This window comes from Ornithodoros turicata, chromosome 4 (assembly GCF_037126465.1).
Source record: "Ornithodoros turicata isolate Travis chromosome 4, ASM3712646v1, whole genome shotgun sequence".
Classification (NCBI taxonomy): Eukaryota; Metazoa; Arthropoda; class Arachnida; order Ixodida; family Argasidae; genus Ornithodoros; species Ornithodoros turicata.
This window is the reverse complement of record NC_088204.1, coordinates 35,083,235-35,097,349: the sequence shown is the minus strand read 5'-3', so window position 1 is coordinate 35,097,349 and position 14,115 is coordinate 35,083,235. Positions and strand designations below refer to the sequence as shown.

At 44.8% G+C, this 14,115-nt stretch overlaps 1 protein-coding gene across 2 annotated transcripts; it reads right to left on the bottom strand.

Annotated features, from left to right (window-relative positions):
* Nucleotides 1-1,093: 1,093 nt before the first annotated feature.
* On the bottom strand, nucleotides 1,094-11,990 carry LOC135391427 (uncharacterized). Of its 2 annotated transcripts, none has more exons than XM_064621679.1 (14): nucleotides 11,928-11,990; nucleotides 11,669-11,767; nucleotides 11,562-11,601; nucleotides 11,323-11,441; nucleotides 9,047-9,091; nucleotides 3,085-3,204; nucleotides 2,805-3,023; nucleotides 2,669-2,692; nucleotides 2,370-2,605; nucleotides 2,190-2,311; nucleotides 2,009-2,123; nucleotides 1,755-1,922; nucleotides 1,561-1,683; nucleotides 1,094-1,506 (listed from the first exon to the last, which is right to left on the bottom strand). In XM_064621679.1, exons 1-14 carry the CDS (start codon nucleotides 11,956-11,958, stop codon nucleotides 1,300-1,302), a joined length of 1,668 nt encoding a protein of 555 aa, XP_064477749.1. In that variant the 5' UTR covers nucleotides 11,959-11,990; the 3' UTR covers nucleotides 1,094-1,299. The 2 variants fall into 2 exon arrangements, with proteins under 2 accessions (XP_064477749.1, XP_064477750.1); XM_064621680.1 differs by having other exon boundaries at nucleotides 11,669-11,734; nucleotides 11,928-11,977.
* Nucleotides 11,991-14,115: the final 2,125 nt, after the last annotated feature.

Below are 14,115 nucleotides of genomic sequence, written 5' to 3'. Positions count from 1 at the left end.
CTTATGCGTGTGTTCCATCCTCACAGATATATATATATATATTACTGAGGGGTTACGAGGCCGTGTTTTAGTAGCGAATTATGAAAACATATCTTGTGAGAGAGGGAGATACGATGAAACGTATGTTGGTGTTTATAAATTTGGAAAGGCGAGTTGCTGGTTCATATGATGCTTCCCGTTGGGAGGTGTTCGGTGAGGTAGAGAGCACGTTTTTCGTGCCGTCACTACGGAGGGCTTGCAACTATATGCTTCGCGGCTGACGAGATTCTTCGGTGCGTGTGTCCTTTAGTTTATGTGGTTCCCGCATGTAGTTCCCCTCAGTTCGACAGTTCTGCAGCTCATCACGTTCAAAATTTCATTATCGTAACTTGAACGCCGCCCCGCTCCAGCCTCCGAAGCGGGAAGCGAGCCACCCTGGCAACGCCTAGCAGAAAACAACGCTTTCATAACGAGGGTCACCCCTCGAACTGTAAATAGATGAACAAAACACCCTTCGCAGTTATTTCTACTAAGCATCACCCGGAATGGCGTTCAAGTTAACTCTGATGCGACCTGTACCAGCGCCAGGGGTTCAAGGTAATGCGAAAAACGCGCTTTTGGGGGGCGTTGCACTGGTCACCCTCGTTGCTCTACTTTTCGCGGCGCCGGTACAGTAGGGAGCGATTGGAAGGATTAAAAGACACTTAGCAGATTAGAAGGTCTTTCCGATAACGGTTTCGCAAACATGGTACGCCAAACATCTGATCCCTCTGAAGCGGAACCATCACGTTGTTGACCTTGGACCTGAAACGTTTGATTTGTTTTTGGTTTGTCTCCCTGGAACGCTTCCGATGTGCCAAAACTCCCTAATGTCTCACCCCCATTGCCCTACCTCTCACTCGCGACGCATTCCCTTTAACCACCTATATGCGCGCTCCTCACTCCTCCTCATCTCTGGCGCGGAGAGGCGAGGGTTTTTTTTTGTTCCGCAGATACGACGATCTCATGAAACTTTCCCGTTAACAGCTGCCGTAGTAAAATGTTACCTTTGGTCGGCAATCTTTCGTGTTTAGTTGCGAAAATTAGCTTAATGAATGCGTGACAAGAGCAAATCCCATGATCTACGCAAATGCTTTTATGAGCGACATTCGGGTACTGCCAAAGTGTTGCGGCCTGCTTTTAATATGATTAAAGGCCTTTTCCTGTAGATGATCATGCTTCCTAACGGCATTATACACTTCGTGCAATTAATGGTAATCGCATGATGATGTTCAGCGAGGGTGAATACAGTATAATAACGAATTGTTCATTGCGCAGAAGCTATGTCAACTTCTCTTTGCATGTCATCGACGTGCCAGGAGCACCCGACCTTGACATATTTGCACGAAGCCGTTTTCGGACAGCGCGAATTCTTGGAAATGGTCTTGAATCACGGGTGCATCCGGTGTCCGTGTTGTCCTCAAACTCCGCATTGAAGAGGGCCCACCCGATATTCCCTCTGTCGTCTTGCGATTGCACCCGGTCTATCTGAAATATAGGATCCGAATGTTATGTTTCGAGCATGAGGTGGCCATTCTGTACCTTTTCCGAGAGTGTTCTCACGGTCTCGTAGCAGCGATCCACTTGCTCCTGCGTGTTCACTTCGAACACTACCATTTCGTTAGAGTCGTATTCATTTAAGATAAAGCCTCGGTCAACGCAGCCCTAGAATATCACAAAGGGACCTTGCTTCGTGGACGGTCTGCACAGAATGGGTCAGTATGGATCGCACATACCTGTCGGTACGGAACGTACGAAATAGCCTTGCAAATATTTCCCAGGTTGGCTGGAGGTCCCGCATTGTTAGCTCCATTGTACTGTACCACAGCCAGGGTAAAACTCATGAAGAATGTTATATTAGGCAGAGATGGAGTGAAGAATTTCAGAAATTCCAGGCCTATCTCCTGTTTGGGGAAGGCCATTATTGTGATTGCGACTGTGATACAATTGGATAGATAATGTGCAATTATGAACATTGTGTAGGGCTTACGAGAGAGGTGACGTCGGGATCATTGAAGGAATGTGCTGTCCAAGCTGAAGTTGGTTCTGGAACGGGTTCATGGTGTGCGCTAACGTGCGTTATCAAAATAAATAAGGTTGGTTTCCTGTAACATGAATATTGCGTTGCAGTGTTCGGCAAAGAACATGTACAAATAGGTTATCAGTCTTACGTCAGAACTGTATTTAATGCTTGAAAATATTGGGAGGCTTCCGAAAGTTTCTGAAGCCTCTGTAGCCGGACACCCAAGAACACTGTGGAGCCTCGAATACGCTTTAAACGACTGCGTAAGGCCTGTACAAACGCGATATTTCAGATAAACACACAGGTAACGCAACTATTAAAAACATACGTTCAAAAGGTTGGTCAACTCGTGACGTTGACTCAGAAGAGCGTGACCAGTGTGGTACTCGTGGAATATTCCGAAACCCCGTATATTGGAGGCGGTCCGAAGCGTTTTAAAGTGTTTTACGAATGCAGGAGATAAGATACGGTCATTTCTGCCCAGCATTTCCGAGGCAAGGGTTGCCAAAAAGATGGTCTTCCGGGAGTTCTTCGACTTTTCTAAAAATGATCCTAAGGTTGTGCCTGAAAACAAACAAAATTTCGATGATGGCGTTCCCACACACTGCGTGTGTGACGGCCACGTACCTTCGAGCGCAAGGTCGTCGATGCCTGTGCAGACGAATAATTAGAAACAGGGATAATTCCTTTTTGCTCATTGTTTTGAGATGTACTTCCACGGTACCTAGCCTGAGTACTACCACACATAAAGGGAGCTTCTTACCGTGGAAGCCACTGTCTTCGTAATGGAGGTGGACGTAAATGGCGTAATCGCAGACACCGTCCTTCGGATAACTGTTCGCTGCGGTCTCCCCAAAAGTGTAAATGCAGGCAATCTTTCTAGGCGGAAATGTTCGAGCCAGAGAGCATCGCGGTGTTGGCGAAGGCTGTTTACTAGCTGCTGAACGTGTACTGGAACGGCGGTGTGTTTCCCTGACGGAACCTACGCAAGAAGCGGGCAGTCCTTAACGATGCACGCCTACATGAAGGGCACACAAACGTACTGTGTGCACCTGTGATGGCGGTTGTTCGGGTAGCATTCCGATGAGCTGTCTTTTCCGTAGCTGATTGAACAGGGCCATCCTGAATGAAATTTCCCCGAGGTTCATCGACAGAACGATTATCTGCGGAGAAATGCGGCAGCAGTGACGAATAACCCGTCACACATAGTACGAGAATAGTCCCTCACGATACATTTCGTCTATAGAATTGTCTCTGTCGTCATCCGCACTTATGTAGGAATATAAGGGTTATACAGAGTTTGTAATGAAAATGAAATGAATAAAAATACCGTTTAGGAGCTACGCTATCCGTTGGAGAACGTATTATGTAGAAATTGTCAGCTTGTCCCATCGTCTATGGATAAATTCTGACAAAAAGAAAAAAAGCGATGTCCTTTTAATATGTCCGATGGCTTAAACACTGGCTTAAACCTCTTGTCTTTGCAGGACTGCATAGTTTCCCTATGTTGTTTACTTTGCTGCGCTATAAAAATTGTGAGATGTAATATGCACTTCTGATTCATTACAGGGTATCACCGACACCCCGACAGCTTGCCTCGAAAATGCCTCGATAGGGCATTCATAAGTATTCGGTACATTATGCATTCAGCAGTATCTTCTACGGAACTGGGTGGAAGGAATACAGTATTTATTTTGGGTTGCACCGTACTTAAACTTTTCTTAAGGACTGTAGGCACCTCTTTCTTTCGTTTTTGTTTATTCGCTACAAGGTGGCGAACATGTGAGCGACGTAGGAGAGGGGCGTGGCGGGAGTTAGATAAAAGCAACAGTGCAGACGGGAGAAAAAGATCTTCCTGGGCTTCCGCGGTTGGCGGTGTGGGTGGCTTGTTTGTCAAAGGTATGGATTAAAACCTGGTTTGTTGTTTGAACCTTTGGCCTGCTGTGTCGTCCTCGGCGACGGAGCGGACGGAGTGACGCCCCGAGGTTGTGGAAACACGGTTTTTCCGCAGGACTTAAGTACTTACACTCTTCTAAATATTCTTTTTGACACCGCAGCACTTCGGTCCTCACTGTAAGGAGACTCACTGGTCCGGTAAACCATATTACCGCCAGCAATCGGGTACAGTGTTGCCCCTGGCGATGCACCTCCGCTATCATCATCGTTCAATTAAAGTTGTTTAACAAAGACTGCCCCAGTTTAGCAAAATTGTTATGTGTGGGTGTGATGCGATTGCAACAAAGAGGTACACAAACAAGTTTCAAACAGCGACTGCAGTAACAACGCCCTATACCCGAAACCCAGGTAATTGCGAATGATATATAAAATAGAAATATGCACTCCATTTATTTACATCATAATTGCCCCAATTATAGGCTTAACGGGTGCCACTTGTAAGAGGGCGAAGAGGGCAAGGCACGAAAGAGACGAGGAGGAGGAAAAGGAGGAATAAGAAATGAAGAATTTGGAGTTCGGGCTTAAAAACAGGGCCGACAGTCGGCAGCGTTTGAACAGGACCCAGTGTGGGTGGAGTGATATGTCTCAAACTCACATGAGAAGGGCATCATCACAGCTTCCCGCCCTCAAGGTGAAGAGGAAGAGTTTTCTGGAATCTTTCGGTGAAAATTAAGGAAGCGTACTCAATTGAATATTTTTTACGAGAAACGGAGACTATTACTACTGGCTGGCCAGAAACTGTCACCACATTTGACTATCGCATTAATAGTGCATGGCCTCCCTAGGGATATTCAAAAACAAGTAATAGGAACCTCACCAAAGGCGACACAGGAACCCCTGCAATGCTTGAAGAAACTTTCTATCAACGTACCCAATGATCCTTGGAGACCATCCACTAGATGAGCACGTCAAAAGGGTTTTGCAAATCCCACTGAGAGAATAGGACAAGAAATACACTGCGGTTCCCACGCCCTTTGACCTTTACAAGAATAATCGTTTACCATTCGGATGAAAAAAAAACACACCCCTGTCTGGTTTCAGACGATGTTGAACTAAGTTTTGAAACCACACTCGGGCGACTTCTGCAATTGCTAGGTTGACGACCTCGTTCGGTTCCGAAATTGTATTGAAATCCGTTGATGACCGTATTGATTGCCTTTCTCCCTGGGTAACTCTGACATACGGACCATTCTGAGGAAATACCCTTTTTTATATAAAATACAACAAACCCTGAAAAGAGTCCTAGTAGGAAGGGCAACGAAATTCCAAAATAGTTCACAGCGGGGCACATTCCACGTAATGGAACAGCCTTTAGGTCTTTAACAAATGCTATGAGAGAGGATTGTGAAATCTGAGCAGATGACAGACAATGTTGATGACAGAGAACTGTTCAAGGAAAGAATGAATATTTAAAGAAATCAGCCCTGCACTGGAACGCTTTGAGTGCGCGCTGGTGGATAACCGTGTTAATCTGGGTACGTGTGGAGTGATGTAGGCCTGATGATGGATTCGAAATTGATCATTAAGTAATTGAAAAAATAACTGTAGGGTATGGTTTTTTCTGCGCTCCTCAAGCTGTGACTCCGGTGTGACGATTGTACGCCCTGAAAATACAACTTAACGCTCTTCTTTGAATGGATTCAAGGTGTCGGATAATAGGTCGGACTAATGTTCTGAATGCCGTTAGCTTACCATGTGTTGTACATTCACAAAAATGACCATAATCTGAAACCATAATTTCGTGGTAGCCTTCTTTGTTAAGTACTTGTTGCTCTCATTCCAGCACAAGTCTGATATAAGTAAGACGGCCAGGTATTTGCACTCTGATGCCCTTGAAAGGTTCATTGAGTTAATGTAATAATCAAAGGTAAGCAGTGTCCGTTTTCGAGTGACACTCATAACCACACACTTATTTATGTTAAGAGGTAATTGCCATGTCTCACACCAGTCAGACATCTTCCGCAAATAATTATTTAAACATGCAAAGTTATAACCGTCATTGATACCTACAGGGTGTCCACGCTAAGTGTGAACAGATTTTTAATATATATATATATATAACACTTTTTCCAAGATGAAATCAATTGCAATATAGCATATGCTGAAGGGCACTCCCTAGTAGGGCATTAGCAAAGTCCAAAGGCAATGTCTCAATTAACTTTCATTAATTAACTTTAATTAATGAGAACATCTGTTCCTTTCGGTCACCTGATATCGTAGCCATTTTCAGAACAAAAATCCGTTCGATAGATCGCCCGCAAAAAATTCGTGAAGGAACGCCATTTTTTTTCTTCTTTATTTTGTTCATTGCGCTTCGTAGAAGACGCGTCTTTATTTCGCCCCCAATGTGAGAGGAAGAAAGAGCACACTATCGCCTCTCGCGTCCTGGAAAAAGATTAAAAGGAAACAGAAAATGCAACCCAACATAAGGCCAGTTCCGATAGAGTCACTCGATACATTTGTTTTGGTTTGTTTCCGCAAGTTAAAGCTCATCTTCGACGCATGAGGCGGCCCTGTACTCCTTTCCCCTCTCACGTTGGGGATGAAGGAAATACGCGTCTGCGAAGATGCGCAATGAACAAAATAAAGAAAAAATGGCGTTCCTTCACTAATTGTTTACGGGCGATCTATCGAACGGATTTTTGTTCTGAAAACGGCTACGATATCACGTGACCGAAAGGAACAGATGTTCTCATTGGGACAACTTTGTAGCTTTTATAATTAAATTAATGAAAGTTAATTAAGACATTGCCTTTGGACTTTGCTAATGCCCTCCTAGGGAGTGCCCTTCAGCATAAGCTGTATTGCAATTGATTTCATATTGGAAAAAGTGTTATATATATATTTTTAAATATGTTCACAGTTAGCGTGGACACCATGTATATACAATACATAGTCATCGGCAATACCCATACCACCGTCATTTATGAAAATTAAAATGAACAACGGACCCGGAACCTGGCTCTGGGGAATACCGGTTCTAACTAATACGAAGGACGAATCGGCGTTGTTCGCATGAACAAATTGTTTCCTTTTAAATTTCATTCTTCCAAGAAGGCGTTGTATTTCTCGGTCGCTTCTTCGATGGTCAGGTGAATACCAGCAAATATACATATGTAGCAGGTATAGCGCACCTGCAAAAACCGGCTCATGTGTATTGTCTGCGCGTTTACTTCGAGTTTATCAGGAAATTTTCAGGCTTTCCTAAATGCTTTTGATAAAAGAGCTTGGTGTCTCACGGCCCTGGTCCAAAAGCATGCTCCCATTGTTTATATCAGAGAGTGTGAAGGTGCATACATGGACCCCATTCAGGTTATATCCGCAAATTTGGTTATGAGGCTTCCAAATGCTGCCTTGTCGTTTGAATTAAACATAGATGATCCCCACTTTGGAACAGGAGCAGCGGCACGACAAAGAGCCAGGCAAGACTGATGAGAGTAATTGAATACTACTCCTATACATTCAGGAAGAGTGAACAGGAACTATTGAGTTGCTCACGATGAAGGGAGCACTAACTGTCTTGATGGCGCTCAGCTACATCAGAGCTGACTGAGGGCAAGCCTTGACTTGTCTGGCTGTCTTGGCTGCCCATCAGGCGCTTACATACATTCTTAGCCGATCAGAGCAAAAAGGGTAATTAACCCGATGGATTGTCGAATTACAGCGCTTTGTGTCTGAGGCTTCACACAGGCCAGGCCCTCATTTGACGGACGCCGATGCACTTTCGCGACTGCCCAATGTGTGTTCACCACAAGCTGTTCAGTCAAATTGTCTCAAGTTATATGAAGGCACCGATGACCTTCGACAAGTTGGATAAATATTCCTTGTCCTGAGACCCTACTACCGATAATACTGCACCTATATCACGGCACTGTCCGTGTCGACTCCGGAGATCTGAAGAAAGAGACGGAGGGAATAGGAAGAACGCAATCATTCCTAGTGCTCATTGACGAGCGCATAGGATGGTCGCAGCAAAGCCTGGGAAGGAAGGCACGCATAACGCCGTAGCATTTACGGGACATGTTTTGCACGTGTTCCGTAAAACAAAGTGTGGTGTCACACAACGGAGTTATCATTCAGAAGTTAGCGCTTCCAATAATGGGATTTGCTGCGGGGGACCACCTTGAGGACGAGCGACTATATCAACCATCTGGCAACGCGCGAGGAGAACGGGTTACCCGTGATCTCAAGCTGTATGAGGCAATGTATCCAGATTTCACGGGTAGATGGATCTGTTGTCTTCAAGCAGCAGTGAATCACCACAACAGGTCATTCACAGCTGATCTTGGGTGCAGCACAGAACGGCATGGTGGATTTTTTGGTTGAAATTTAATAGCATGACGGCAGAACGCAGGAATGGGACACACAGGGCAACTTCCTCGAACAATTGGCTTTACATTTCACGCAAACAGGAATTCATACATGAGGTCCTTCCTTCACGGTTGTACATTGATAGCTTAATTACGCTGAACGGCCAGTTTCCAAATTCCAGAATTGCTCAGAGCGCATTGAGAAATTAGTCAATGAAAGTATGGAAGGCCTTTCGATTTCCTCCAGAAACGTGCAGATGCCGCACTTCTCTCAGAACCTTAAAAAATCTGATCTACGACGGTCTTGAGCCCTTTGACACCACATCAGCTTTTTTTCCCGTTGCCGGGTGCTTAGTGTAGCTGACAACCATTTTGGTGCGGTAAGATCGCACATCTATATGCTTACTACGCGTATGATCCTGTTTAAATGCCGATAACGTGCTTTTAATCAAGTTTTCTCTTCCTCCGATGAACGCTTTCCCCGGAAAGCAACGAAGCTAAAGGAGTATTCCCCATTTTTCTTGTACGTGACCTAAGAAACCGATGCCTTGAATTTTACGTGCGAAAAATGCCACTGGGGAAAATTTCTAATTTAAGCTTCGAGTATGGTTGCTAAAACTGACTGAAAAATAGTATCTCAAAAACGCAGTCGACTGGAACAGCGAAGTCCATGCATATTTTCGGGGAAGTATCCTTCATTGGTCTTACTCATTTTTAGGTACAGCTGGCGACTACATACCGCTATCGTTGTCTTCGTCTTCAACCACCTTCCCTCCAATGATCTCTGAAAAGGATTGATTGATTGATTGATTGATTATGTGTTTAATGGCACAAAGGCAACAAAGGCCATAGAGCGCCAAAACTATGGTGAGTGTGTCGGAGATGAGTTTGAAAAGGAATGTTAATTTCCGCAGGACATGCGTGAAAGAAAATCGGCAAGCGTCAACAGTTCCCTCATCGAGCTTTTTCACCTAAAACTAATTAACGTAACGTTCTCACAGTAACAGCTCTTGGGGATATAACCCTACCACTCAATTGTGAAGATCGTCCCGTTCACAACGCAGGATAGAACGCTAATGCAGATACAAACGGTACATTACCCATAACTTAACATAACTTAAGTTGGTAACGATAACGGAAACTAATATTCCGTCCGTCCGTTGCTGCAAACAGAAGCGTAAACTAAATGGTCGGCTGGTGTCGGATTTGAGTAACTGCTACGTATTGTTATGCCACAACAGGAGTGATTTGTTGTTCTTGTTTTATGTTCATGTGCCCTGTCTTCCCTTCAATACACAGGGTGGTCCACACAGTAAATCGAAAAGCACCCTTTTGGGTGTAAATGAGCTTACACCCCTTGTCCTCCGATAACTGACTCTTTTTTACACCCCACAGTTTCAAACACCCTTTTTCAGAAGGTGTACTCTGCACGAAACTCCTTTGCAAAGGGTGCTTCAGCATAGAACACCTATGTGAAGAGTGTATTACATGCAAGACACCTTTTTGACACTCCTTCAAACACCATTTTAAGGGAGGTGTATTGCAACTTTTATGCCCTTCAAAAGGAGGTGATGGAATGCTATAAAGCATGTGATGCACCTCCACATTCCAGGTTTATATGCCCTATACAGGGGGCACGTGAGCCTTGGTGTTATATTCATAGCACTCTTCCGAAACTATGCATTTTTAACACGAGAAAGTTCCCGACAGCCTTAACTAACTTCTCTCTCTATTCTTGGGTCATCACCACCGCAGAGGGAATGCCAGATGTTGAAGATGTGGTATAACGTACGTGCACTAGTATTAAGCAGATATGTTTTTTCGTTGTTACATGCTTACACATACTTACATATACTTACATGCTGTTCTTGCAAAATATGCCACGGTTTCATGCCAGGGGACTTAACCACTTGTTCACTACTTGCTACACATTATTGCGTTCGGAAATTGTAAAATAGTCTGCTGGTCTCAAGTTCACTAGTGTCATGCTGGTGTTGTGGGAAATCTCAACAGGACAAATGGTAGAAAGGTGGGACATGTGATGCATGGAACAGACAGGCAAACTATTCCTTGATGTGTCTATTTGCTCCCCCCGTCCCACTGCAACTATTTTCAGATACCATAGGAAAGCCTAAAGCATTCCATCAAATGCGCCGGAGCCCATATGAAATTGTCATCTTCAAACACCATTTTAGACACCGTCATTGCTTTAAGGGTGTAAAATGAACAAAATGGGTGTAAAATACAAATACACCCTTCTGAAAACACCCGTCAGTAAAAGTGGGTGTAGTTCCTCGTACACCTCTCGTAACACCCTTTTACACCTTCTGATCACATTTTTGGAATGAAAAATTGTGTTTATGTTCCAAAACACCCTTCTGTTGTGGACAAGGGTGTTTTTGGATTTACTGTGCACCAACTATGATATAAATTCTAAGTAAATGATGTCGGCAATTGTCTTTTTTCTGCCAGGAACATTTGTCACCATATTGGTACCATTTTTATTTCATTTCCTTTCATGGGGATTCATTTCATTTCTTGAACTGAACTCTGAAAGTTCTCAAGTCAACCTAACGTTTTCTTTGCGGAAACGGGTTCCTCCTCGTCATCTTACCGAGTACAGCACGTGGAACGCTGACATAAATGACGACAACTGTTGAAATAAATTCACGGAAAATCCACGGAAATGAGTCCTTGGTTCCTCCCCTTTTTGTCGGCTCTAGTTCTTTTTTATTCCGTGTTAGCGCCGCGAAGCAGCTATGGCTATGAGCGGCATACAGGCGTGGACACATGGAGAGAGGACAGCAGGAAGAAGTGGGGGACAGAGGGACGGCTCTAGTTTGAGCGGCAAAGTATGACAAACGAAGGTTACATTGACATGTCATATGAGGCGGCCACACATTTTCGGGTGGTACGAATGCGATAGTTTTTCACAAGCCAGACTTAATTTCTCCATCTCCAGCAATCCTTTAATGCGAGGTTCTTTTGACCATCTACACATATAAAAAAGCTTACCGTTTGGTCGTACCATAACGAGGACACAGATGGCCACTACTAAAAGGACCAGGATGAACATGATCACCATCCCAACCATGCGGAAAGACGATCGCTCCATCTCGTCAGTGTTCATAGAACTGCAAAAGCAAGAGGAATTACGGTGTTCATCGTGCAAAATAGTTCTGTCTGAAGCATAATCATTGTGGTTCCCCTGTAGTTCACCCGAGAAAACGTGAGTAAGAAGAGTAACGATTCACCTGGTTGCCGAAGCTGCAGAACACACGTGTAGCGCTGCAACTGGCAAATGAGGCAAAACAGTTTTGTAGGTACATGAACAGGATAACCAAAAGCTGCCAAGCATTACCGTTTTGCAGTTTGTCGGCAAGTACTGATGAAGCTTGTGATCGGTATGGTGACGGCATCTGGAAACCTTCCGAAGAAGAGGCATCGCATGAAGGATTAACTGCCAAAAGAACCAAGAACGTACAGACCAAGAAATGGTACTCGAAAGCAAAGAATTCTGAACTCAGTTCACACAAGGAATAGCCGTTATGAAGCTATGCTGGGGGATGCTGCCCCGTACCCGCTATAAGTCATTTAGCAAAATGAATTAATAGTCGCACCGTTCATGACAGTCTTCAAAACCATGGACATGGGACGGAGAACAAATGAAATTGACTTCCTCGTTCTCCTCAAGGCGGTTCTTCTTCGTCGGTTAGCGTTGGGCTTCGCTCGTGCAGGGAGACAATTCTCCTGACACCGCATAGCAATTAATAATTGAGTTTGTCGTGCTGTCAGAACTACACTCTTAGAAATAGGTCTTCTAGCGTGCCGTCAAGAGCTGCCGTGTCTTCTAGATTCACGCTCAAGGCCGAAGTTTTAGACGACAGATGCCCACGTGACTCGGGAGAAAAGAAAATGCCATAAAAAATGTCTTGCTTTTCTTGTCGGGTACGTCGTGTAGAAGACACGTTTATCACGTGACGAGGAATCGGACGTCGTGACGTCTATTTCGTGTTGTCTAAATTTTTGCCGTGGTTTCTATGCCCTCGGAGTGATCACTTGACCGGCGTCGAGGACCGGAGTCACGTGAACTATGCGACGGGGCCAGACATGCTGGTGGCGCGGCACTGGTCGCACCTCTTCTTCGATGCCTTGCCGCCAGCGTTTCCTCGCTTTGCTGATTCTGGGATTCTTTGACAGGTAAGACACTTCCATTTAATAAATTTTATTGCGATAACTATGCTAGCAGAACTACTATTGTAGTGGCTACCTGTTACTTCCCCACGCTTCTAACGAGCATTTGGAAGGTGCAGGTGCGAATGGAAGTGTCATGGCGGCCGTGACAGAACGTCAAAGAAAGTTATGTGGTGATGCTTGAGAAGTTGCGTAGTGATGGTATTCGAGAGACGCTAATGTATTATCAGCTGTATCCGGTTTGTAGCTCTGTTAGAATTGACTCTAAACGTGAACTTCACGAGCGCTAACGTTTGAGTATGGCGCAGGATGTTTTTGTCTTTCGGGGGCTCGTTTCGACCGTGGTTTGAGTAACCATTCTCTGTCTCAGCCTGCCGCAGTGGGTATGGACGTCACCAACGAACACTTCACTGGTGTTCCACGTACCGCCTGGAGGAAATGTGCGTGCGATTCATACCGAAGACTGAGAGATATTACCATTGTGCATTAGTGACAGAGAGCCATTACACGGCACAAGTGTTACCCAGAACATGCGTCCAATGCTAACACTCACCTGTCGACCATGTGCAAGGTAATACAAGTGGCCGCGTTGTTCGCCTTGCATGCGAGAAGAGTTGATTGTAGTTATTCGTTCGTCATGGATAGCACGGCCTGACTGGCGTGTTGATCTCAGCCGCATTCAGTAAGATACCTCTTTGATCTCTCCTCCTACATACTTGGTACTGCTGTACTGCTGCCTCACGTATCATCGTTTTAGTATAAGCTATAGTTCGTACCCTTTCACTGTTGTCGATAGTGACTTTTATTACACTTAATGTTGTTCACATCCACTTTGTAATGCATCTTTGTCGTCGTTTACTTTGTCACAGTTATGCCTTGAAGCAGAATTCCGATTCGAGGCCAGGATGGGAAGCATGGAGGAAACGCTGCACAACGGGTGACAACTGCCACATCAATAGCCCCCACAAAGAGATGTAGAGCCGCTGAAATATGGTGATCATATGCCCAAACAGGTCTGCATCCCAGCGAAACTTGTTTCGTAGCGAGTTTCAAGCTTGCAAATAGTTTCGCAGCAGCGGCGTCGAGCCGCGCCGTTTTGTGCAATCTGTGATATTTTGACTATGTGTGGTTCTTATTCATTTTTATTTTGTCTGAGTCGTTTCTCTGTGAACAGGGTATATTGCATAGTTTGCAAGTCTCGTCAATATTCACTGTATCACTGTCACAATTTCACAACTTTGTGGAAAACAAGTCTTCAATCCTCTTGGAAAGAAATTCTGTTGACTGCAAGCCTGCCCTCCAAGCCTGCCTTCCAAGCCGGGGGAGAGGGGAAGCAGGAGCACGCGGGGAGGGTGAAACAACCGGGAAATGAGGAAACTGCGAAGCATAAAACAGACGCCACTTTTGTGGCTTCTACGAGGGAAACCATGTGATGGGACGTCATTCCCCGCGCTTTCGCATGGTCTTTACGTAGAAACCCCCAAATTACCGTTTTTTCGTGAGTCTGTAGAAGACACGATAGAAGATCCATTTCTAAGAGTGTATGGATGGGTTGTTGCTATATTAACGAAATACGTAGTGAGAAACGCTTACTACATAGGAATTATGCTCTTA

Excerpts from the sequence above, each read along its gene's own strand:
- LOC135391427 (XM_064621679.1), bottom strand. The coding sequence starts at position 11,958 with ATGTCCATGGTTTTGAAGACTGTCATGAACG. Across the intron at positions 11,768-11,927 it reads TTTGAAGACTGTCATGAACG|TTAATCCTTCATGCGATGCC; the intron begins GTGCGACTATTA and ends TTCTTTTGGCAG. Across the intron at positions 2,693-2,804 it reads CGAAGACAGTGGCTTCCACG|GCATCGACGACCTTGCGCTC; the intron begins GTAAGAAGCTCC and ends TCGTCTGCACAG.